The sequence below is a fragment of the Mchenga conophoros genome, linkage group LG22, assembly GCF_057382185.1.
Source record: "Mchenga conophoros isolate Kocher_MC1m ecotype Shallow Benthic linkage group LG22, M_conophoros_male_GT1.1, whole genome shotgun sequence".
In the NCBI taxonomy this organism is placed as follows: domain Eukaryota; kingdom Metazoa; phylum Chordata; class Actinopteri; order Cichliformes; family Cichlidae; genus Mchenga; species Mchenga conophoros.
Genome location: NC_140546.1, coordinates 26,575,685 through 26,597,659, shown reverse-complemented (window position 1 = coordinate 26,597,659; position 21,975 = coordinate 26,575,685). Strand labels below are relative to the sequence as shown.

The following is a 21,975-nucleotide window of genomic DNA, read 5'->3' as shown; positions in this document are numbered from 1 at the left end:
GACATGACAGATGGGCAGGAACAACACGAGTCAGTAGTCTAACCTGAGGACGCAGTTGGTTGTCAACAGATAGTCTTCGCTTTAGATCTCCAGACCGGCTGTGAAAGAACACATTTTTAAAGTGCGTTTGAAGAAGCAGTTCACTTTGACTGGATGTTCAGGAGAACACCCATGTGTAACGGCAAGATTGAGAGATGTGGATCCATCATTTCCTGAGTTTCTTTGCCACAAAATAACAAATTATGCAACTTTATTTTAAGACACTGAACTAAGAGTCCGGCAAAGCAGCAACTAGTTACTCGCTTCATCATTACTGGCAGTTCCTCATAAACAGTTTCTGAGTAAAAGTGTTATCATATGTGCATCATGTCTGGTTCTATTTTGGCTTTACACAGCTGGATTTCTTTTGTGCTTACAAACACCCAAACAAAATTGTAACCACTCAAATTGTCTTCTTAATTAAATATTTTCCAAAATGAAACCTTGTTGAGCTACCACCATGACTGTCATGGTTCAGCTGTGTAGTCTCACCTACCACACAGCAGTGCAGGACTCCAGAGAGAAAATATACTTCAAAGGTCGACTCAAATGAGACAAAGGGCAGCAAAACTGAACATAACACACACGTGACAAGAGACTACCAAAGTAAAACAGGAAACATAACACAGACAGAGACTAAGACAGGGGTCAAAGGGTTAACTGATGGCACGACCATAGCTGGACTGGCCATCGGGCATACCGGGCATTTGCTCGGTGGGCCGATGGTGAATTTTTGCTTTTATGGGCCGATGATTTATTTTTATTTTTATTTTTTTGTAACGGTATAAACAATGAAAGGTGGTGGATTAGGTGACATGAATGAGTTGAAGGGAAGTTATGAACTGTTTCTGAGAGACAAATAACACCAGGATCCTTTTCGATGTAGCTGACAGCTGGTAACTGTGCAGGGGTGGATCTAGCAAAGTTTTGCCAGGGGGGCCAGGTAGAACATTAACAGGGAAAGGGGGGCACAAAGAAATACTTTTCTTTTTCTTTCTTATTCTCATTTAAAATGTCTGGCTGTTATTAAATAGTTTTCTTAAGCTTACAACCAAAGTTTTTATCTGATGTAAAATGTATAGAAATCATACATATACCAACAAGACTGTACATCACTGTCACAACAGCATTTGCTTTCATTCAAAGGCTTTATGGCTTTAATACCTGGTGGGCCGGTCTTTGTAGAATCCAATTTGCGATGTGCACGGCTGGCGCGGCCATTTATTTTTTAATGCACCTTCTCAGATTAATTCACTGCGTGTCGTGCCCAGGGCTGGACTGGATTTGTCTCGCATTAACTCCCTTCTTTGTCAAGATGATCCCACACTGCTTCAGTAATGTTGAGGACCGGGCTCTGGGGAGGCCGATCCATGACTGATAGTGTTCCACGGTGTGTTTTTCTATCCAGGCATGCTTCTACTGCACTGGAAGTGTGTTTGGGATCATTATCGTGCTAAAAAATGAAGCTGTTGCAAATCAAATGCAACCAGATGATATTACACGGTGGATCAAAATCTGATGGTGCTTTTCTTTTCATGACTTTTGCACAGTGCTATAGCTTTGTTTCAATCTTGACTTTATAACAAGAACAATATTAATTCCCTGTATGGCAAATGTGATCAGACCCCCAAACACAAGCACAACCACAAACAAATGACCCATATAGGACACTTCAACATGAAACACCAGGAAACATTTTCCCAAACTGTCCTGATTTTTTCCTTTTTTTTTAACAGCTGACAATGCACATTTAGTTTATTTAGGTGTGTTACAAAGAAGAAGTTAATGCAGTTCAGGAGCAGGAGTGAGAAAACCTAAAAGCAGGTGATCTCCACTGTGCTCGTGCCACACAGGTGGTCCTGCAGGTCTGTATGCAAGCCAAACAAACTGAACTGCTTCCTCCAAATGGCATCAGTGTTTATGAAATAGAACAAAATGTACTTCCAGAAACCCTGGAAAATAAAATATATAACAATATAACAGCTGTTTAAGAGGTATATTTAGCTAGTTCAGCTTTCTGTTGCTAGTGACACCTTACTGCTGTTTGTGAGAAAATGAAAGAGATGAAGGAAAGGAGAAACAGAAGAAAGAGGACGACACACTGACAGGACATTCTGGTGAGTTTGGAAATTACTGCAGTTTGGAGCAGCAAGTCCAGCATATGGCCTATCTCAGTGGGACAGTGGGCTTCCAACCACCACACCCCCTTGAATATTTGGTTTCCCCCTTGCCCTACTCTACACCCACGCACACACACTGATCACCTCTCCATCTATACTCTAATCATTTTTCAGGCAAGGAACTGAGGAAGAGAGGGAGCGCCACTAAGCCTCTCTCCCAGTGGCTGCGTGGGTGTGCATCATCCCAGTGTTAAACAATGTGTTGAAACAGATCAGCCCTGGACATAACGTCACGTAAATTACCGTCTCTTTCCCTAAGCCGGGACTTGCCAAAACACAGAGCTGAAGCAGTCGAGGAGGGTGAATTAGATAAACATTACATCTTCTCTTGAGCACAAGGGACATACGTTTGCAATGGAAACACTGAATCACGATCTCAGGGGAACGACCGTCACTGTTTTACAGGGTGTTAACTGCACATGAAGTATATTTAGTAGACAGGGTCAAGTAAATACACATCACAGGGGGATACGTGGTAAATTAATCTTTGACAGTTTGAGTCCATCTTTTTCTTCTGGCTGTTTTGAGCAAGCTGAGATGATGTGAAACGAAAAAGAGAGAAAAACCACAGTATGGTATAGTAACAGCTGGGAGTACATTTCTGCATTTAAAGAACATAAAACAGCTGTTCTTAACATTATAGAAAATCTTAAATATTTTCTATAATGTTACCCAGTGTCATAAAAGTTCAAATTAAGCTATGAGGCCATCTAGTGGTGTTTAGCTGTAATACGAAAGTACTAATATATGAGTAGTGTAAAATGAAAGATATAAAATCTGACAAAATACAACAGTATACAAAAAACTCATACAGGGAATTAATTTTTTAAGTTCTAGATAAAAAGAAAAGTCACTCAAAGGGAATTTAAACAATAGTTTTTGGTGTAAAAAAACCACAAAGCAATTCTTTGCTGCTTAGGTCACAGTAATATCTGCTCTTTACTATCTTTCTCTTTATTGCATCATCGCCATCATCTCATTTCTTTTTCATCTGCCTCATATTTTCCAAATAATCTGTATCCATGTCATTCCCTGCTCGTCCGGAGCAGCACCTGTCTGCCAGTTGATTGTTGGGGGTCAGGAGTTTGGATGGAAAACGATCCTCCTCTGGGAAACAGCCAGAAAAATGCAGGCAGCTATTTAAAGACTTTTCGATAATGAGATGGCAGGGGTGGAATCCTGGAGCTGTGTTCTTTCATCATAAACACATGCCCACGCCTCTCAGCAGCCGTAACGGATGCATCTACACTCCCTGATCTCTAAGGTGTCAAGACTAAGAGATTCCTGGGAATTTGGTGGCCTTGTTTTTACTAAACAGCAGCAATTAAAAATAAGGCAGACTTTTCCAAGATTATGTTGAATAATTCAAGAAAATAAAACAGCTAAATGAGCTAAAATGAGAGAACTAATAAACTTTCTACTTGGAAAGGCCATTATCTGTCCTGTATGGGGTCCTATTTGTGCCAAAATTATGTTTAAATGTGCAGCCGTCCCACTGAATATGTAGTTGTACTTCAGTTGACGGATGAATATTGATGGACTTCACAGTAGCTACCTACATCCATCTTTTATACTGTTTATGAACAAAACACTGTTTCGCATTTGTGTAAATCAAACTATACTGTTATCTTGTTACACTTCCTCTCATTTGGATGTTGAGAATAATGCCCTGACATGCTGTTTGTTGTTGATTACGTCGTGGAAGAGAAATTGTTTAAGCCGTGTTTCCAAAGTAACAAAGAGCCGACGGATGGCCTGGATTGCAGCCATTCGAAGACCAAATATAACGTTCCAGAGCACTCCAGCTCACATGTTAGTCTGCTCCAAGCATTCCCACAAAGGTCAGTCTTCTGTTGTAGTTATTACGTAATATATCATAACATAATTATTGATGTAGGTTACAAATAAGTCTTAATTTGAATTGAATTCGTTGCGCTATGCTGCTTTGTTCGCGGTGGCTTTGTGGGCTAATGTTTGTTGTATTTTGTAGGAAAACCAGCCTACAAAATGCTGGAATGCGATCCAGACTGTGCACTCTCTATCAACCTGGGTCATACCGAGTTTAAAGCTGCTACCACAGCGAGATTTGATCGGTTAAGAGGGAGAGCAATATCAAAACAGCCACGAAAAGTCCTGCATATATGTGCCCAAGTGTTGTATTGAAGCAATCAAGTGATGAATAACTGTTTTCCAGTATGTTGTTTTGCAATGTTGTGTTTTTGTTGATTTGTTTTTCACCGAAGCAGCTGATAAAGCACAATGGAACACAATTTTGCGTCTTTCCTGTAAGATTCTATAATAGAATGAAATAATAATGCCAGTTATAAATAAGGTCAATAATAATAACTCTTTTTATTCTATTAGATCCGAAAATGTTGTGTAATACTACAACCTGAAATGACAAATAGATTGCGTTGGCCTGTACAGGAGATAAAGAAAAAAAAATCTAACAACAGCTGTGAAATGGAATAGTCCAAATCACCAAAGTAAACTGGACCTGGGCTTGTTGCAGGGATCTGAAGTTACTAAACATTTTGTGAGTGTATGCACTCACACTTAGGACCATATAATAATAAATATGTGCATGATGAAAGTCGGGCAGCACGCTAACGTCCTTACTTGTATGGGTCTGACCCTTTCACTCCTTTGATTTTTTTTCCTCATACTTTTTTTTGCCTTTTCGTCAAGTCTGTCTTTGTACAGACCTGCCGTGTTCTCCGTTGTTTTGTACATAACTGGTTTTGGGGCAAATAAAATGCAAGTAGGGATTAAAACCGCAGAATTAATGATTACCGGTGCTGGAAATGCTAGCGCTTGATGCAGTGTTTTGATTTTGTTGCCCTCGTACCTACAATGCAATGCGCGAAAGTCACGTGGTCTGTCAATCTCTATTAGCAAGCATGGTTAGCTAGCTTGGTTAAAAGCTAGCTAACCAAGATTTATAAGCTTTATGAGCACAACACGGACAACATAGTATTCATTAAGATGAGACTAAAATCCCTAAATCTCATTCACCAAAACTGAAGCACAAACAATACCACACCGTAAGACATATGACTTTCAGATAATTTCACAATAAAGCACCAAAAGGCATCAACACCACAAACACACCTCAGCAGTACAAATCAATGACACCATTTACAGGGGGGTGCGGTTAGGAAATAATGATGGTCAACAGTTGGCACCTCCCTTTTCATAGAGGCAAGTAATGTTTTCTATACAAGCCAGAAAACATGCCTTATCATACTGTAAAGATCAGCACATTAAAGGATCTTTCAGACAGGAAGTGGGATGTGCTGCGATGACTATTAGGATTTTATACTCGTCGTGCGGTGCCTCACAAATGGCAAAGTTCACATCAAATTGATGTCATATTCACTGTTGTTACCTACCTCTTAATTTTTTATAACATGGCATGTTGTGGTCACTGGTCACCAAGCCCTGCCTGTACAACATAATTAAATCTCTTGCTCATGGCCTTCCCGTCTACTTGGATGCATATCACATACAAGTCAAACATGGCCACAGTCAAAGTTCAGCTGCAGCACACATAAATGCTCTTTAGCCGGCGCACTTATGCTGCACTTTACTTAATGCAGTGCAAACACATTATTGCAAGCCACAGAAAAGAATGGGCTTCAGAGTGCAGCACACAACTGCAGTTTTCAGCACTTTACAGCTCCTGGTACAAACAATTGCTTTGGCAGGTGTGTTTGTTAAAGAGTTTCGTAGTATTTGAAAAACAGTTCAGAGCTCAAAAACAAAAGTTTTGTCACATTTTCAGTCGATGTAAAAATTGTGCACATGAGCAAAATTTTGACACAAATGGAACCTCATACTCTCGGGGTGAAACAGGCAGCCTGCTGTGCCTCTTCTTTCCCCCTGCACAGTGTTTATTAATAGACATAAACAGACCCGGGGTAGTCATGGTCACGCATAGCAGCACAGTGACTGAGTGAGAGGAGGCTGGGTCAACTGTCTTTATCCCCCCTCCTCTCTCGGTTCATCTGTACTCGCTGCTCCCGCTCATTCTTTAACACTCACTTTACTTTTGTCGTTTGAACCAGAGCGCCTTGATTTTATTCTTGCTCAGCAGATTCATCATCGGAATACAGCAGGAAGGCAGAAAAAAGGAATCATATGTTGAGAAGTAAGTTCTTGTGATGGTTTAAATTAATTATACGTTCATGAACTTTCTGTTGTTGTTCATAATGCAGTTTTTTATTTTTACTGTGGCCTTTTGCTTAACTGATAAGTAAATGTTTTTGTGTAAGATGGACATCAGGCGCATGCTGGTGCTGTGTCTGGGTGTTGTGCCTTATCCCAGCACCTGTCCTGCAGTGAGACAGCTGGTCCCTGTCATATCTTCTACTGAGCTTTGTTCTGTTAGCAGTCAAACATGTCAAAGAAAGAACAACAAAATGTAGCTTCTAAAATATGCTCATTAATTACATGAAATGACCTAGTTAAATACAAGCACAAGAGTTCTAGCTTGATTCTTTGCTTTTTTTAGTTGGTTTCAAACCAAGAAACAGCATCTATCACATGGATCTTGTCTCTCTTGTCTCAAATCTCTACCCGATGACATTATTGGGTCAATTTGATCAATTTACCCTTGGGGAGTATCTGGCTAGTCTTGGCAAACACCTCAAAGGGTACAGTTACAGCTGCATTATTCACCAGGGGAGACTCCAAGTGCCCATCCATCGACAGGGACAATGACATGTTATGATAATCTGCTTGCTGGTGTAATCTCTGTAATGCCACTTGCTGGAACTTCAGATGAAAACTGTCTGTGTGTGTTTATATCACTAGAGGTTTTGTGTTCATTGAATGCATACTTGTCTGAGGTGTGTTTGACCGTGGCCATGCACTGAATTGGTGCCCGTGGCACCTAGCCTAAGGGAGCAGCTGTCAAAAACATACCCTGCTAAACCATGCCTCCACATGCCCACATGTGCTAATGACATCAGCATAGCTTGCAAGTCCAGCCAAAACATTAACCCAGCCCCTATTGTATGCTCACATGTTATCATTTTAAGCCAGACCTAATATATAGCTAAGAGGCCTGAGACTGCCTAACGTATTCATCTGGTTTAACAGGCCTTTCTGAAGGGGACTTCTACATCAAAACGGGCAACGGGAATTAGGCCAAACAGATGGATGACCTAGATGATAACATTTCATCCTCTGGTTTTGAGCCACTCTTCATTAAGGAAGAGGAGGGGAATCCAGAGAGATCCCTCATGGAACAAGGAGAATGCAACACAAACCTCCATGACCTCACCTTCACAGGCGCACAGCTAAAGCAATCAGCTTTGATAAAGCCATACCTCCAGGAGATGGATGACTTACTGAAGAGCTGTGAAGAGCTCACCGGTATTTCATTTGGCTCTCAGTACTCAGCAAATTATACTGAAACAAATCTGAATGAATCCAGTCATGGTCAGGCAAAAGAGGAAGTAACAGTGGAAAAGTGTGGAGAAGCATGGAAACACCCCCAAGCCTATCTTTCAACTAGCTACATTGACACACACATAGATGGGACCAGTGCCGAAGAAAAGCCTGCCCAGGGCCAATCGCATTGCATGGGAACTGTCATCGACAGGTGTGGCGTGACCACAGAACGCTGTCGCCAGGCAGAAATGCCTCTGACATCAGCAGGTAACAAACTGAGCAAAACCATGGTGGAGTATGAAGGCCAGCTGCTGGGGATGCTAGCCATGCTGGAGGGCTGTATGGAAGAAACTGGCATGGATTTTGAACCCCAAGAGTGGGTTACAGATGAAAGCCAAGAATATGTACACATCAACAAGAACCCTCAGCTTTATAGAGGCACAACACTGGTGCCCATTCAGCAAGAGAGGCTATTAAAGACGGAGAGCCAGCCAATGCAATTGGACTCCTGGGAAGAAGGTCAAGTTTCCAAGGACACCGGGAAAAGAATGACAGCAGGTTCAGCAACACATGGCAGCCAGCACAAAGATTTGTCTGGCCATGACATGATGGGTGAGCTCTCTGTGGACCGATCAGAAAGCCCAGGTCATCTAAAAACAGACAAGGTGTTCGGCTTTTCAGAGACACCCATAGATACTACAAAAGAGAACACGATGTACTGCGAGGGAATGAAGCCTGGACATATATTTGATGAAAGCACAGAAACAACAGGAGATGTGATTGAGATTGATGTAGATGCCAATGAACTCCTGTCTGAGAAGACAGAAGAACTCAAGAGAGACACACTAGATCTGGGATCTAGTGTGACAGAATTAGAGGCCTTGGGGACTCAGATGGAGGACTGCATTGAAGGGGTACAGCGATTACAGAAGAGGAGGAAGGAGCTGCTGGTAGAGGTGCTGTGCCTGAGAGGGGAAATGGGCCAAGGGGCAAGTGAGGAGGAGGAGGAGGAGGAGCGGATTGATAACAAAGTGGCAGACCTGATGAATGTGCTCAAAAAAGAACAAGAAGGCAGAAGGGGAGAAAGAAAGAGGGAGAGAGAGATCCTCAGGGAGGAGAGGGCAGAGGAGGAAAGAAGGATGTGGAAGGTGAACCTGGAGAGACAGGGGCTACAAGATGAGCTTAGAAAGCTGAAGAGGAGGCTATTTGCAATGGCGAGGGGCTGCGCCCACAGCCAGGCAGCTCTGAACAACCAGCGCCGTGAAGTGGAGATACTAAAGAGAGAAGAGGTAAGAACATAATTACATTTCCATCCATCATGCATTTCCAACCATTCATTCATCTTCTTCTAAATGAATTTCTTCCAGGAGAAGCTGAAGTCCTTGGTGCTCCAGCTGATAGAAGAGGGCTGCCAGCTCAGGCTGGCCCAACAACAACAGCTCTCAGTAGTAAGAGCGAAGCTCCAGGAACAGAGCTCCAGTCAGACTACCAACACTGCAGAGGAGCTGACTGAATGCAGGAGGCATTCATGTGGGGACATACAGCAGTATGTGGAGGGTGGCCTGAAAGCATTGGAGGACAGGTGCAGTCAGTGGAATCACCAAAACACGTGTTTTTCTTCCTTTTGACACACACAGACATTTGGTAGTGCTGTAGTTTTAAGACATAAAAACCCACTGACACAGTGTTACAGCTATAAAACACTAAAGCTTTCTCTGATTTGCTTGTCCAGGTATGAGCCCATTTTGCTTGCACTGTTGAAGAGAAGAGAGGCAACAGCTGGCGCAATCGTTAAAGCCAAAGAGCAGGCCCAGGAGCTGAGAGCCCAGCTGAGACCTCTGATGGAGGAGATAGAAAAACTGAAGCTGCAGAGGGCTTGTTTGGAGGAGAAACTCAATCTAATCCACATGCAAAGAAGAGAAAACGTGGGGCAGTACAAGGTAACCAAGGTGACTGAGGAAAAAGTAGGGCATGACGACAAAAACACTGACATTATGCCTGCCTCTCAGGAGACGGTGCACAGTCTGGAGGAGAGCAGCAGAGAACTGAAGACTGAGTTACAGATTCAGAAGCGAAAAACCAAAGAGATCAAGGAGTTGAGAGATAGCCTTAACGAGCAGCTCCTACTTTACAGGTAATCCGTTCATCAAGTCTGTACCACACCTTTAAACCTTTAAGCCTGTAACTAGATTGTTTTTCTTTACAGAAATGCCATTCAGGACCATAACATGGGTGACAATGAGGAGGAAACATGACTGTTCTTCACACAAAATGAGCTTGTGTTTTAGGAAACATAGTAAACTAAAGGTTTGATCAGTGCACTTTAACACATATAAACATACATGCTGTTATAGGACAAAACCAAGACAATCTTTTTTTTTGTAAAGATAAACTAGACTGCAGCTTGTAGGAAAGTTTTTGTTATGAATAAACGCAGTGTGTTCTTTGTAATCTAAGTGCCACTGATGAGTTAATGTCTGTCTCTGAAGAGCAGACTGAATTTCTTGTACTTATAAGGCCAACGTGCCTGAAGAACTAAACACTGGGACACAGACGAACAGGGTGAGTAAGCCTCAGAGACGGGAAAAAGTACCAAAACATCACAACACAAAAGAGGCCTGAGCAAAGTGTGACGAAGCATCATCAACTCTTTCTTTTTTCTTTTTTCTTTTTTTTCTTTTTAAATGACATCAGAAACAGCAGTATGCGACATTACGTGATGGCAGAGCTTCAGTTCATCCTTTGTCATTTTTTTTTTTTTTAATAAATAGGACAGGGGGAATGAATGAGAGAAAGAGGGGGAGAGAAAGAAAGAAAACCAAAGGGGAGAAGAGACGGTGAGAAGGGGGGGGAACTCCTGGGTCACCTGTATGGAGAAAAAAAAAAAAAACAAACAAAAAAACCAAACAGAGGAGACAGCAAACAACAAAGAGCAACATAATAATAGAGAAAACAAAGCACCATCACAATAAACTAGCTAGTCATAGATATCAATATTTACTAAATAATAAACGATATTGTGCAGCACGCAAGATAGACAGCGCACAGTGTGCTTTGAGGCAGCAGCCAAGAAAGCTTTAGTCCGCGTCTGTGAATACCCATGTGTGCATACCTGTGTGGATCAGCATGCTTGCATTCCAAAGGTTTCTCCATGTAATGATCTGCTAGGGAGTGTGGGGGGGCCACAGCCCCGTCCTCCAGGGTGTGAAGCAGGTATGGAGGAGATCAAAACTCCAGACATCCAGAGGCCCCCAGAACACAAGAGACCAAGGAAGACCAACAGAGGGGCAGCCGCGCCACTGTTCCAGTAAGAGCTGAGGAGCGTCCCAGATGAGGGCTCGCCCAGCAGCCGCGGAGCAGAAGTCAGGGGGAGTTGCAGTGACGCGCCCGTGAGCTCCGCCGGCCCCCAGCTGTGCCTGAGTGACCGAGCCCCAGGCCGAGAGGCCGGGGGCACCCCACCTCCAAAGGGGCCCGAGCGAGCCCCAGGCCCCAGGCCCCGACAAGCGGCCGCCAAGGAGTGAGCCGGTGTGTACCCGGACGCCCACCCCCAGACACAAAGAACCACCAACACACCGACACCTGAGGGAGTCCGCCACTGGCAGGGGAAGTGGTGGTGGGTGGAGATAGGCCTCCAAACCTTGGAGGGCCTGAGGTGTCCCCAGAGAGGTGGCGTCTGATACCCAACCTGACATATAGACACAGACATACAGGCACACACAGACACAAACATCCATTCCCACCCTCATGCTCTCATATGCACTCACTCCACACTCAACCAACGTGGAGACAGACATAAAGAGACGCTGTACACACAATCACACTCCCCAAGCGTACTCTACAAACCGGGTCTAGGTACCCTTGCCCCTGGAGGGGGGAATTGCACCCAGACCCAGGTGGTGTTACCCTTTTCCCTGCGGTGGGGAGAGGCAGACCACCCCGACTCCGCAGCAGCAGGGAGGCCCCACACCCCAGACCGCAGTCGGACGGCCAACTCCTCCTACTAGCCCTCCCGCTCCAGCAGGCCGCAGAGAATGGGGGTGGGAGAAGACTCCAAACCTCCCTCCACCCGCTCATTGTAGTGTTGATGCATATGTGTTCTAAGGTGCAATTAAAACCCAGGAGGGCATGGAGCTACCTGCCAAGGAGCAGCAGGTAAGCGCATAGTCCCTCCTGCTAGCCCTCAATGACTAAGTGTATTTAAAATTGAGAGGTGGGCAACGACGTCAGGGGTGAGGTATACACCCTGATGGTGATTTGGACTCCGTGATTGTGCCCACCCCCAAGATCCTATATGTATGTGTAATGAGAGTGTGAATAATGTGAATGTCTAAGTTGTGGGATAAAATTGAGGCAGAGGCAGCCAGAAGGGGACAGGGGGGGGGGGGGGGGGGGAGCCTCCTCTGCACCCTGGTGACATACCCCCACTCCAAGGCCCTGCATGTGTGGGTGGTTGTGGAGGAGCGGGAAGAGGGCGGCAGCTGGAGATGGGGAGGGAAGGAAGGGAGGGGTAGGTAACCCCTCCCTGGGGCCAGCTCCCCCGCTGACCCCAGTAGGCACCCCCACCCTCCGCGACCCGCCAGGGAAGGGGGGCCCAGGCCCATCAGACCGGGGCCCAGTGCAGTAGCTCCCCCCGGCTCCACAGAGCCCTGGACAGTCCACCCAACCCCACCACAGAGAAAACTGCACCCACCCCACCATCCACACATCTTCCAGACTACATAAGACGGTAAACGCCCAGGCTGAGATCTTCCTCCACCTCTCCTGTATCTCCCCCTCCTGCAGAGAGTTCCTGAAGAGAAGAAAGCTCCTGCAAGATGTGACCATCCCCCCCCACCAGTTGAAGAGCCCCCCAGGCGGCTCGACGCACCGGCGGCACCCTGCTCCAGGGCCGGGCCCCCATGCACCCACCCGCCCACAACCCCGGCAAGACACCAACCAGGACCCAAGCCCCCGAGGCCCGGCCCGGGCCACAGCCCAGAGACGGAGCGCCCCCAGAACCTCACGCCCATCCCGGACCCACCCAGGGGCAGCCAGGTTGCCAGGTCAGTAACCCACGTCCGTCAGCACAGACCCTCCCCTAGCCCCGCTGCACGCAGCCGCGAGGAAACAGTCACCTGAGAGCCAACAGAGCCCCCAACCGGACGTGACCGCTACCCCGGGTTGAGCTCCCCAAGGAAGATGCCTCCGGGGAACCCCCCGACGCCCTAAGCCTGTCCCCACACAAAATGAGCTTGTGTTTTAGGAAACATAGTAAACTAAAGGTTTGATCAGTGCACTTTAACACATATAAACATACATGCTGTTATAGGACAAAACCAAGACAATCTTTTTTTTTGTAAAGATAAACTAGACTGCAGCTTGTAGGAAAGTTTTTGTTATGAATAAACGCAGTGTGTTCTTTGTAATCTAAGTGCCACTGATGAGTTAATGTCTGTCTCTGAAGAGCAGACTGAATTTCTTGTACTTATAAGGCCAACGTGCCTGAAGAACTAAACACTGGGACACAGACGAACAGGGTGAGTAAGCCTCAGAGACGGGAAAAAGTACCAAAACATCACAACACAAAAGAGGCCTGAGCAAAGTGTGACGAAGCATCATCAACTCTTTCACTAAAATGATTAAAAACTGTGACTGCTCACATTTGACAAGGAGACAATCCTCATTTTCACAGAATTACAGGCATAGTGGATGTTAAACATGCAAAATATTAAACATGCAAAAAACGTTTGTGGCTGAAGGAGAATAAACTATGCTGTACCATGAGTACCAAAATGAATCAAATAATATATCAATAATTTAGTGTCATTAAATGTATGGCTTAAATAAACTTAAATATCTATTCATGTCACTTTAAAATTTTATGATTTTAATTAATGACATTTCATTTTAAAAAACTAATCAATCATGTTTAATTGTTTAATGAGGAATTTATTTCATTCATTTTGGCACTTGTGGCCCTCCATACAGTAACTTTTCACCCTGAAAAGTAAAAACCTGCATTTCTTTAAATGGCCAGCAGAGGGCGATGACTCTGAAGACTTCTGGCTTTATCTGTGTGGAATTAGGCCTCTACTCCTTTGCTTTATGGTCCAGATAAACAGTCTGCTAACACTCAGTTACTATTTTGAGGTCATAAAGAATCAAAGTTCATTTTGTTAATAAATTAGGGTGACTGTAAGGGTCAGAAAGGAGTGTCCAGTGCAGTCAGTGCTCATAGACCAACAACCTGTCTATCACAAGTCATTGCTTGTCATTTCCAGTAAAAAAAAAAACAAAAAACATAACAGGATGAAAATGACAACAGTACCTTCTAAATCTCTCTTCTATAATCATCTGTAGTCCACAAAAACCAGAGCAACAAGATTTCAGGAACGTTACTTCAAGAAAGTCACATTCAATGCCACTGTTCTGTGGACTGCGTCAAATTCTAGCTGGCATTTTACTTAACGTTGTAACATAATCACTTTTAATTGTTCAATAACACTTTATTAGGGAAAGAAAGCATTTACAATATAGCATTGTACAAGGAAGAGCCAGTTAATTACAAAAATACAGATTATACATAAGTGCATTGAAAAAAACAATAAAGAAATAAAAATGAAAAAAGTGAAATTCTTGAGGCAGTAAGTTACTAAAACGAGTCACTTTCAGTGTCCCAAAACAAGCCAGCGCTACATTTAGTCACACTGTGTTCTTAGCATTTAGTGTCCCGATGGAAGCGGAGCAGGATGGCGGAGTAGCTGAGTGGAACTATTTGTGATCAGGCTTGTAGGTGAATGCACACGACACGTGGAGGTGTTACGCGGTAGCTTCACTTTCCATTGTACCCTCAGGTTCTTCATCATTGTAGATGTTCTCAGCCTACACGGACAAATCAGTGTCAGTTATTCAGACTCAAAAATATTAGCTGTGAGAAAACCTTTAGTAAAAATATGTCTAAATAAATAAAATAATTGGCAGATGGAACAACACACTCATAAAAAGCATTAAAAATCGTATGGTACAAGGCAGAGGGATTGAAAGCTAACATGTGGTCACAGCTGTCTTACCATTTGCCACACTTGCATAATGTTGTCCTCAGACACAGAACAGGTGACCCAGGGTTCATTGGGGTTCCAGGAAAAGTCAGAGATCTTGGCTGTGTGGCCTCCGTGGATAAACTAGTAAAGAGAAGAGAAGCTTCAAGTTTCGGCATACATCAATGCAAGATGGCGACACTTCTACAGACTTCAGCGAGTCTCACCAGAAGCTCAGGCGGGCCGTCCTCTGCATCTTCTGGAGACTGCTCCTCGCCAATTTTACTACAGAAGAAGAAATGAGAGTTAAACTTTATACAAGGCAATGTCACTACACTGTGCCACACATTTCCGGGGTCAACTAAGTCTTTAAAGCCATCTGTTTTAAGAAGGTCTTATCAAATAATTGTGTACCTGAGATCCCAGACATTGAGGCGGCGATCTGTTCCACTAGATGCTAATACGGTTTCATTATGAGGTGACCACTGAACCTAAAACAGAATTTAAGGCGCTGAAGGTGAAAAGCAATTAACGCAGGTCATTCATTCATCATAAAAGTAAATCTTTGAGTTACTGTCTGTGTGATTCACTGCTTTGGAATTACAAGAACGTCTTGGCATCTGCATCGGAATGATCATCAGGAATATTAATAATAATCAAAATGCAGAAGTGTATATTGAAACCCACACAGCCACTATTTTCTCAACAAGAACACTGATATCAGCAGCAAAGTCATTGCTGTCGTAGTTTAACGCCAAGCTGAGCCATTACACAGCAAAAAGCAAAGAAGCGGTGCTCTGACCAAGACGGTGAGTTTGGGTGGAGTTTTTCTACAGTCCACAACAGCAACGCGTCTTATTGTAATCGAGATTAAAAGCCTCACAGGTAAGAGAACTAGCAGCAGTACTTGATCAAACCAACATGTTTGCTCAACGAGCTCAGAGGTGAAGAAAAGCATTTTTCCAGTTTCTCCCAGCCACTGAAGTTTGTTTGTAGGATACAAACAAAAACAAAAGCTGCAGAAGTTAAAATATATTATTTAGACAGACTGCTAACTTACTTTAATATTTAAATTTACCAAACCTGCTGCAGGCTGAAGGCAGCAGGTTGAGTCAAAAGAGGCATATACTACATAAGATTTATTTCAGTGCTTTATTTTAAAATTTAAATCAGTATAAAATATACAAAATTATATCACTGCACCACTAGATACTGTCCTTATTTCAGTACAATTTCATTCATATAAAGAAACATCTTACCTGAAAGATCTCATCTTTGTGCGACTCAAAGGAATGTAGCTTTAGCTTCAGGTTTCTCAAGTCCCAAAGAGCCACGGTCTGTGGGCGGCACAGATATAGATTAAAACATGCCTGCAACATTTTCGGCAACAACACTGCAGTTACAAAACTAACAATACCATGAGGATTATTTAGTCAACAGTTACAAAATGCACTCAGTTAAAAGTCCTGCTGTTAATAAAACAATACCAATTAAAAAGCGTTGGAATATTATATCACCTTGTCTGCTGAGCCGGTGGCAACGATGAACTCGCTGAAAGGGTTAAATGACAAACAGTTGACCTCTGCTGTGTGGGCCTCCACTGCATGGCTGGCATTGGAGGTATTGTTTGAACGAGTGTCCCAACTTAAAGGACAAGACACAGGGTGACGCTCATCCTTTTGCTGCATTTGAAAAAAACTGTAAGTGTGCTTCACCTGCGCGTGGTATTTCACTGAGAGCCTTACATCATAAGCTTCTGGTCGTCTGCTACAGATCCAAAGAGCGACTCGTGAAGCAGATGCCAAGAGACGTCTTCAACCACAGCACTGTGACCGGTAAAGACCGTCTTTGCATTTACTATCCTGCCCTCCTTGGGAACAGCACTGATGTCCCACAGACAGATTGTCTAAGGGACAAAAGCACATCAAACCTCATGTTTGCACTTCAGTTTTGTAAAAACGTAGTCAAATTGGAAAATGATTGTTAACAGCAGGTTTTTGGCAGTGCACATTTTTTAATACCTTCCTGACATTTCATTAAGGTCAGTTTCTGACAGCATTTGTGGAAAAACATTTAGACAGAAGTCATTGTAGTTATGAATGTAAAGCAGGGGTGGGCAACTCCAGGCCTCGAGGGCCGGTGTCTCGAGGGCAGGTTTTAGATGAGTCCTTGAACCAACACAGCTGATTTAAATGGCTAAATTAGCTCCTGAAGTTCTCCAGAGGCCTGGTAATGAACTAATCATGTGATTCAGGTGTGTTGACCAAAGGTGAGATCTAAAACTTGCAGGACACCGGGGCCCTCGGGGCCTGGAATTGCCCACCCCTGATGTAAAGCATGGGTCTCAAACTCCAGTCCTTGGCTGTGTCCCAATTACCGGTAAGAGACTGCACGCTTGAAGTACGCATTTTAAGTGCGGTTACGTCACCGCCACGCGACGACGGCTGTCCCAATTCGAAGTGTGCTTCAAATGCATACTCCAAATGCGCCGTCCATTTCCCCACATATCAAGCGTGGTCCGGTGCACGATTCGTGGTCCCATATATCCCACAATTCATAGCGCGGCGGTGGGTGTGGATAATTTTGCCGCAAAATGCGGCAGACGCGAGCGGCTGAAGAGGTTTTTTTTTTTTCCTTCCAAACTTTATTGAAACCATAAAGCGAACAGTCAGTCATTCCAGTTCAGTTTGTACAGTAGACATACAAGGCAAATAAGAGTAACAATATACAGTACAATGAAATAAGAAGGATAAATAAAGGATAAAAAAAAAAAAAAGGGGGGATGTGACAGACTTCATAACAACTTTGTATTTGAAAGTTGTGACAGCTCATTCGTTGAACATTGCTGAACGGATTTCAATCAATGATAAACCGTTTTTATTGGAAGTTAATTTAAGAGAGTTTAAGTAATATTCAATTTCAATCAAAAAAAAATTAAATGATGGGATTGAGTTTTGAAATTTACATTTATGTATGTGGAATTTCCCTAATAAGATGGAGCGGCCGAAGAGTGAACTGTCAAAAGTACTGAATATGACGATCGATAGATCGATATACACACACATCTCATAATATTCTGACAATACTATAATATTGGCCATATTATATTTACATCACCACAGTGAGTTGACTTTAGTCTCATGAACAACATTAACTAATTGTTATTTACTAACTAATCTTAAATGACTGTTCAGCACAGAAATGAAGCCCAATAATCATGTTTTACAGTCCCGTGGTCTCAGCCTCAGATACTCAACTAATCAAAGTGATGTCATGACAAAAATGAATGACTAACAAAACATTTTCTCCTTCATTTCTGTCAAACAACGCTGTATGTAACGTGTCTCGCGGTTAGTATCATGGTTGCTAGGCAACCTGAACAGCACGACGAAGCGTATACCGTCCCATTTCACAAGCCTCTCACTTCCACACTTCTCGTACTTATAGTACGCACCGTACGTAGTGCGCGTACTTCAAGCGTGCAGTCTCTTACTTGGGACACAGCCCTTGAGGGCCGGTGTTCCTGTTGCAAACACACCTGAATAAAATTAGTAGCTCATTAGCGAGAATATAGAACTCACTTGCATGCTAAATTTAAGTAAATGTAAGTGTTTGGAAAAATGAACTTCTAAAAGTACTTTTATTGCACCATGTTCATTCACTCACAAGCTGCTGTAACATGAATCAAACGGCTGAATTTCCACCTCAGCATGCAGTCTAAAAGTTGCATAGTCTTGCTAATGACTTTAATTAATTGTATTCAGGCGTGTTGCAACAGGGACACGTAGAAAAGTTGCAGGACACCGGCCCTTGAGGACTGGAGTTTGAGACCCCTGATGTAAAGGATCAGCTGAGTAAATGATTTAATTCACCAGCTGGCATCAGAAATGCTAGTTCAATAACCTAATCGTAGAAATAATGCTCTGTGATAACTACAGTAATAGAAGCTGCAAATGAACAAAGCTGAGAGCAGTTTAATAGTTAAATTACGAGCATTTCCATGTGCACGTCACACAGACAACTCGAGGGATTGGAACCAAACAGTGAATGCAAGCGGTCATGAAGGCTGAAGTCGGCCCACCAAAATATCTGTGTGTGTGACTTTTTTGGCAAAGCAGTTTACTTTTATTTATGGTACTGGAAATATAGTGATTGAAACTAATATAACAAATCTGTAAAATAGCCCTAGTTGGAAATATCTGCTGCTAAAAATTAAAAACAGAAAAATATTTAGCACCATTTCTTCATAAAACAAGAACTACTTCCTCTTACGTGATCATCTGACGCACTAAGAAGAGCTCCTGACAGATTTGAATTCCAGGATAGACCATAGCCTTCTTTCTTGTGGCCTCTGAGACGCAGATCAGGGCGACACACTCCTGGAGTATCTAAAGACGACATAATAAAATCAACTGTCAATTCAGAGACACTGGAAGAGAGGTGCGAGTCTAAAAGAACTGAACAGACAAGTTTGTTTTTGACTAGCGATTCTGTACGCCCAGTATTTATGTTTTGATGAAGTTGTATAATTGTTTTAATACCAGCAAGCTACCAATCACAATCCAGTTTTTCATAACGTACTCAAGAACATGCCATCTTCAGCGGTGTGTTGTGCTTTGTGTGATTGTTGCACCTGGCTTTGAGGGATGCTTGGTGTAATCAAACACCAGCACATCTGAGGTGGGGGTCTTAGTGGCAATGATGCAGGGGTTCTGGGGCATATAGCGGGCACGGTTCACTTCTCCTTCGTGATTGATCCTGATTTCAATCTCAATCTTGCCGTTTACTGAGCCAAAGCCTCCAAACTCTTCAGGGAAATATAGAGAAATATGTTTGCAAGCTGTAAGTATATAAAATATGAAGTGAATGCATTATACATTCTCTCTTTATCAATATACCCACCTCCTTTGTCACTGTCGTAGTGCGAGGTGTCAAACTGGGCATCATCATTGGGCAGCTGCACGCTAGCAATAACCAGGTGATTCTGCTCATCAGACGTGTGAGTGCCCAAAATGAGCCTGTGTACGCTGTAATCCTTTCCCTCGGGCCTGGTAGGGAGAAAAAAAAAAAAAAAAAGGTTTAATGCATTAATACCACTTTCTTGCATGTTTGAGATATATTAACTGGTCAAATGTGTAAGCGCTTCCACCTTGAGACGTCAGGTAACCACTGAACAGTCAGGCTGGGCCACTCTAAGGCATGGGTCATAACCAGGTCGTAAAGAAAGGGGGTGTTTTTCTTCCAGATCTTGTACTCTTCATTGATGACCCTCTCCTCCAACGCATCATCAAAAGCACCAGCTGGAAGACAAAGTGGTCACAGAACCAGTATTGATAATTGGCCACACAGTAATACTGTAACTAAATAAAAAGTACAAATACCTGTCAGATATATCCATAGCTTTCACTAACTCAAGCTGTTAGTTTATACTAGATTTATTTCTGTTACAGTTAATTGAATAGAATAACCCTGTAATTGTCCCACAAGGGGAAATTTGGGTGTAACAGCAGCAAGAAAGACACATATACAAACAAACACAAGACACAGAACAGAAACATACACAATTTTTACATATTTACATCAAGGACAATTGTTACCAAAAACAGAGTACTGTACCGTTATTAAATTAAATAAAATTAAATAAAGTTAAGAGGCATGTTACACCCCGGCCTAGGCAACCGGGGTGCAACGTAGAAAAACAAAGATAAGGAAAATAAAACCACGAAGGCTCTCCACCAAAATCCCAAAACGAAAATATCCCGTGACGAAAGTATTAACAAACCCATTCACAACTATTTACAACAGACTATTTATTTACAACAAAACACCAAACTATTTACAACACGGGGGAGATCGCGACCATGACATACTGAAACACAAGGCTTAAATACATAGAAGGAGCAATCAGGGAATGGACCACAGGAGGGAAACACAGCTGGGGCAAATTAGAACTGACGAGACAGGGAAAATGTAAACTGAACACACTAAGATAACACAGACTTTCAAAGTAAAGCAGGAAATACATAAGTCATGCAAAAACAAAACACTGACACACCGAAACGTAACAGGCAAACCCTGGTTATAGTGTGAATCGGTTGATAAAATAGAGGTTTACATCAGCGCTGTCACTTGCACTATGTTTGTTGGGAGCGGTTTTGATTGTATAGTCTGACAGCTGCAGGGAGGAAGGACCTGCAGAAGCGCTCCTTCATGCATCGAGGATGCAGCAGTCTGTCACTGAAGGAGCTCTGCAGTTAAGCAACATTTACATGCATGGGGTGGGAGACTGTCCATCAGAGATGTTATTTTGGCAGAGTCCTTCTGTCCCCAACCACCTGCACTGGGTCCAGGGTGCATCCCAGAACAGAGCTGACCTTCCTAATGAGTTTATCCAACCTCTTCCTCTCAGCTGCCGATAAACTGCTGCTCCAACATACCACACTGTAAAAAATGACGGATGCCACCACAGAGTCATAGGTCTTTAAAAGCGCCCCCCGGACTCCAAATGACCTCAGCCGCCTCAGCAGGTCGAGTCTGCTCTGACCCTTCCTGTAAAGTTCATCAGTGTTGTGGCTCCAGTCTAGTTTATTATTCAGGTGAATCGGCAACAACCTTTAAAAGTTGGTCTTTACAGTCAACAAATTTCGCTATCAAGTGATTTGACTGTTAACGTGACAAGGCCTAGGTATTTATCAGTGTTATGAGAAACTTCTCATTGTTCCCGCACCTTGCTACAGCGTTAGCATTACCATAAGACGTGAACTCATTTCTTCACCTCTGCCCGGTATTCACACACAAATTACCCCAACTTTTCAGAGACTGTGCCCAAACAATAACTGAGCTTTGACATCAGTAAAGTTCACCTTCACACTCTTAAATTACCCCCGCTTGTGTTGACTGTTATAGAGTAAAACACAAGAGCTACGGGCAGCTTGCCCTAGCTGCCACCTAAGCTAACCTGACAACTAGCTGAGGGGCATCAAACAGAATCGTTTCTTTTTGCTGACAACTAAAGTACTCACTCTACCTTCCTTGTCTGACATCATGTTTCTCCCACGTAGCTGACAGAAAACTGAAAGCTGAAGTGTGGTTAAGGTGTAGAGCCCCTTGAGCCTCGTCCAAGCTGGTCCTCCGGTGTGCCTGCAGACCCCCGGTACCGTTTAAACCACGGGAGTACAACGGCACGCTAAGAACTAGCTAACCGAGCAGCCGACTGTGAGAGACGTGGGTGCATTCGCGCGCTCAGTACAAAGAGGGGCGTCTTCCCACCAATTACGGCGCAGCACCTGTGCGCGTGGCTATCGCAGACTCCGGTGCAGCTGCAAGTAATTTCGATGGCAACC

At 43.4% G+C, this 21,975-nt stretch overlaps 2 protein-coding genes across 2 annotated transcripts; one reads left to right on the top strand and one right to left on the bottom strand.

Moving 5' to 3' along the window:
• Window positions 1-6,231: 6,231 nt before the first annotated feature.
• On the top strand, window positions 6,232-10,437 carry sync (syncoilin, intermediate filament protein). The gene is made up of 6 exons (XM_085263209.1): window positions 6,232-6,369; window positions 7,323-8,905; window positions 8,984-9,198; window positions 9,349-9,556; window positions 9,626-9,750; window positions 9,823-10,437. Exons 2-6 carry the CDS (start codon window positions 7,379-7,381, stop codon window positions 9,869-9,871), a joined length of 2,124 nt encoding a protein of 707 aa, XP_085119335.1. The 5' UTR covers window positions 6,232-6,369; window positions 7,323-7,378; the 3' UTR covers window positions 9,872-10,437.
• Window positions 10,438-13,539: 3,102 nt separating this feature from the next.
• On the bottom strand, window positions 13,540-21,955 carry rbbp4 (retinoblastoma binding protein 4). Its single transcript, XM_085262548.1, has 12 exons — window positions 21,660-21,955; window positions 19,782-19,932; window positions 19,535-19,680; window positions 19,266-19,439; window positions 18,905-19,020; window positions 16,378-16,538; window positions 16,150-16,276; window positions 15,892-15,969; window positions 15,047-15,123; window positions 14,860-14,917; window positions 14,666-14,776; window positions 13,540-14,477 (listed from the first exon to the last, which is right to left on the bottom strand). The coding sequence occupies exons 1-12, from the start codon at window positions 21,676-21,678 to the stop codon at window positions 14,415-14,417; spliced, it is 1,281 nt and encodes a 426-aa protein (XP_085118674.1). The 5' UTR covers window positions 21,679-21,955; the 3' UTR covers window positions 13,540-14,414.
• Between the last annotated feature and the right edge of the window lie 20 nt (window positions 21,956-21,975).

Bases quoted from the DNA above. Each gene is read 5' to 3' on its own strand.
- rbbp4 (XM_085262548.1), bottom strand. The intron at 19,681-19,781 runs GTGGAAGCGCTT...TCTCCCTACCAG, and splicing joins TGGTTACCTGACGTCTCAAG to GCCCGAGGGAAAGGATTACA. The intron at 16,539-18,904 runs GTAAGAGGAAGT...TTTGTCCCTTAG, and splicing joins TTAGTGCGTCAGATGATCAC to ACAATCTGTCTGTGGGACAT.
- sync (XM_085263209.1), top strand. From the start codon at position 7,379: ATGGATGACCTAGATGATAACATTTCATCCTCTGGTTTTGAGCCACTC. The intron at 9,199-9,348 runs GTGCAGTCAGTG...TTGCTTGTCCAG, and splicing joins CTGAAAGCATTGGAGGACAG to GTATGAGCCCATTTTGCTTG. The intron at 9,557-9,625 runs GTAACCAAGGTG...CCTGCCTCTCAG, and splicing joins AAAACGTGGGGCAGTACAAG to GAGACGGTGCACAGTCTGGA.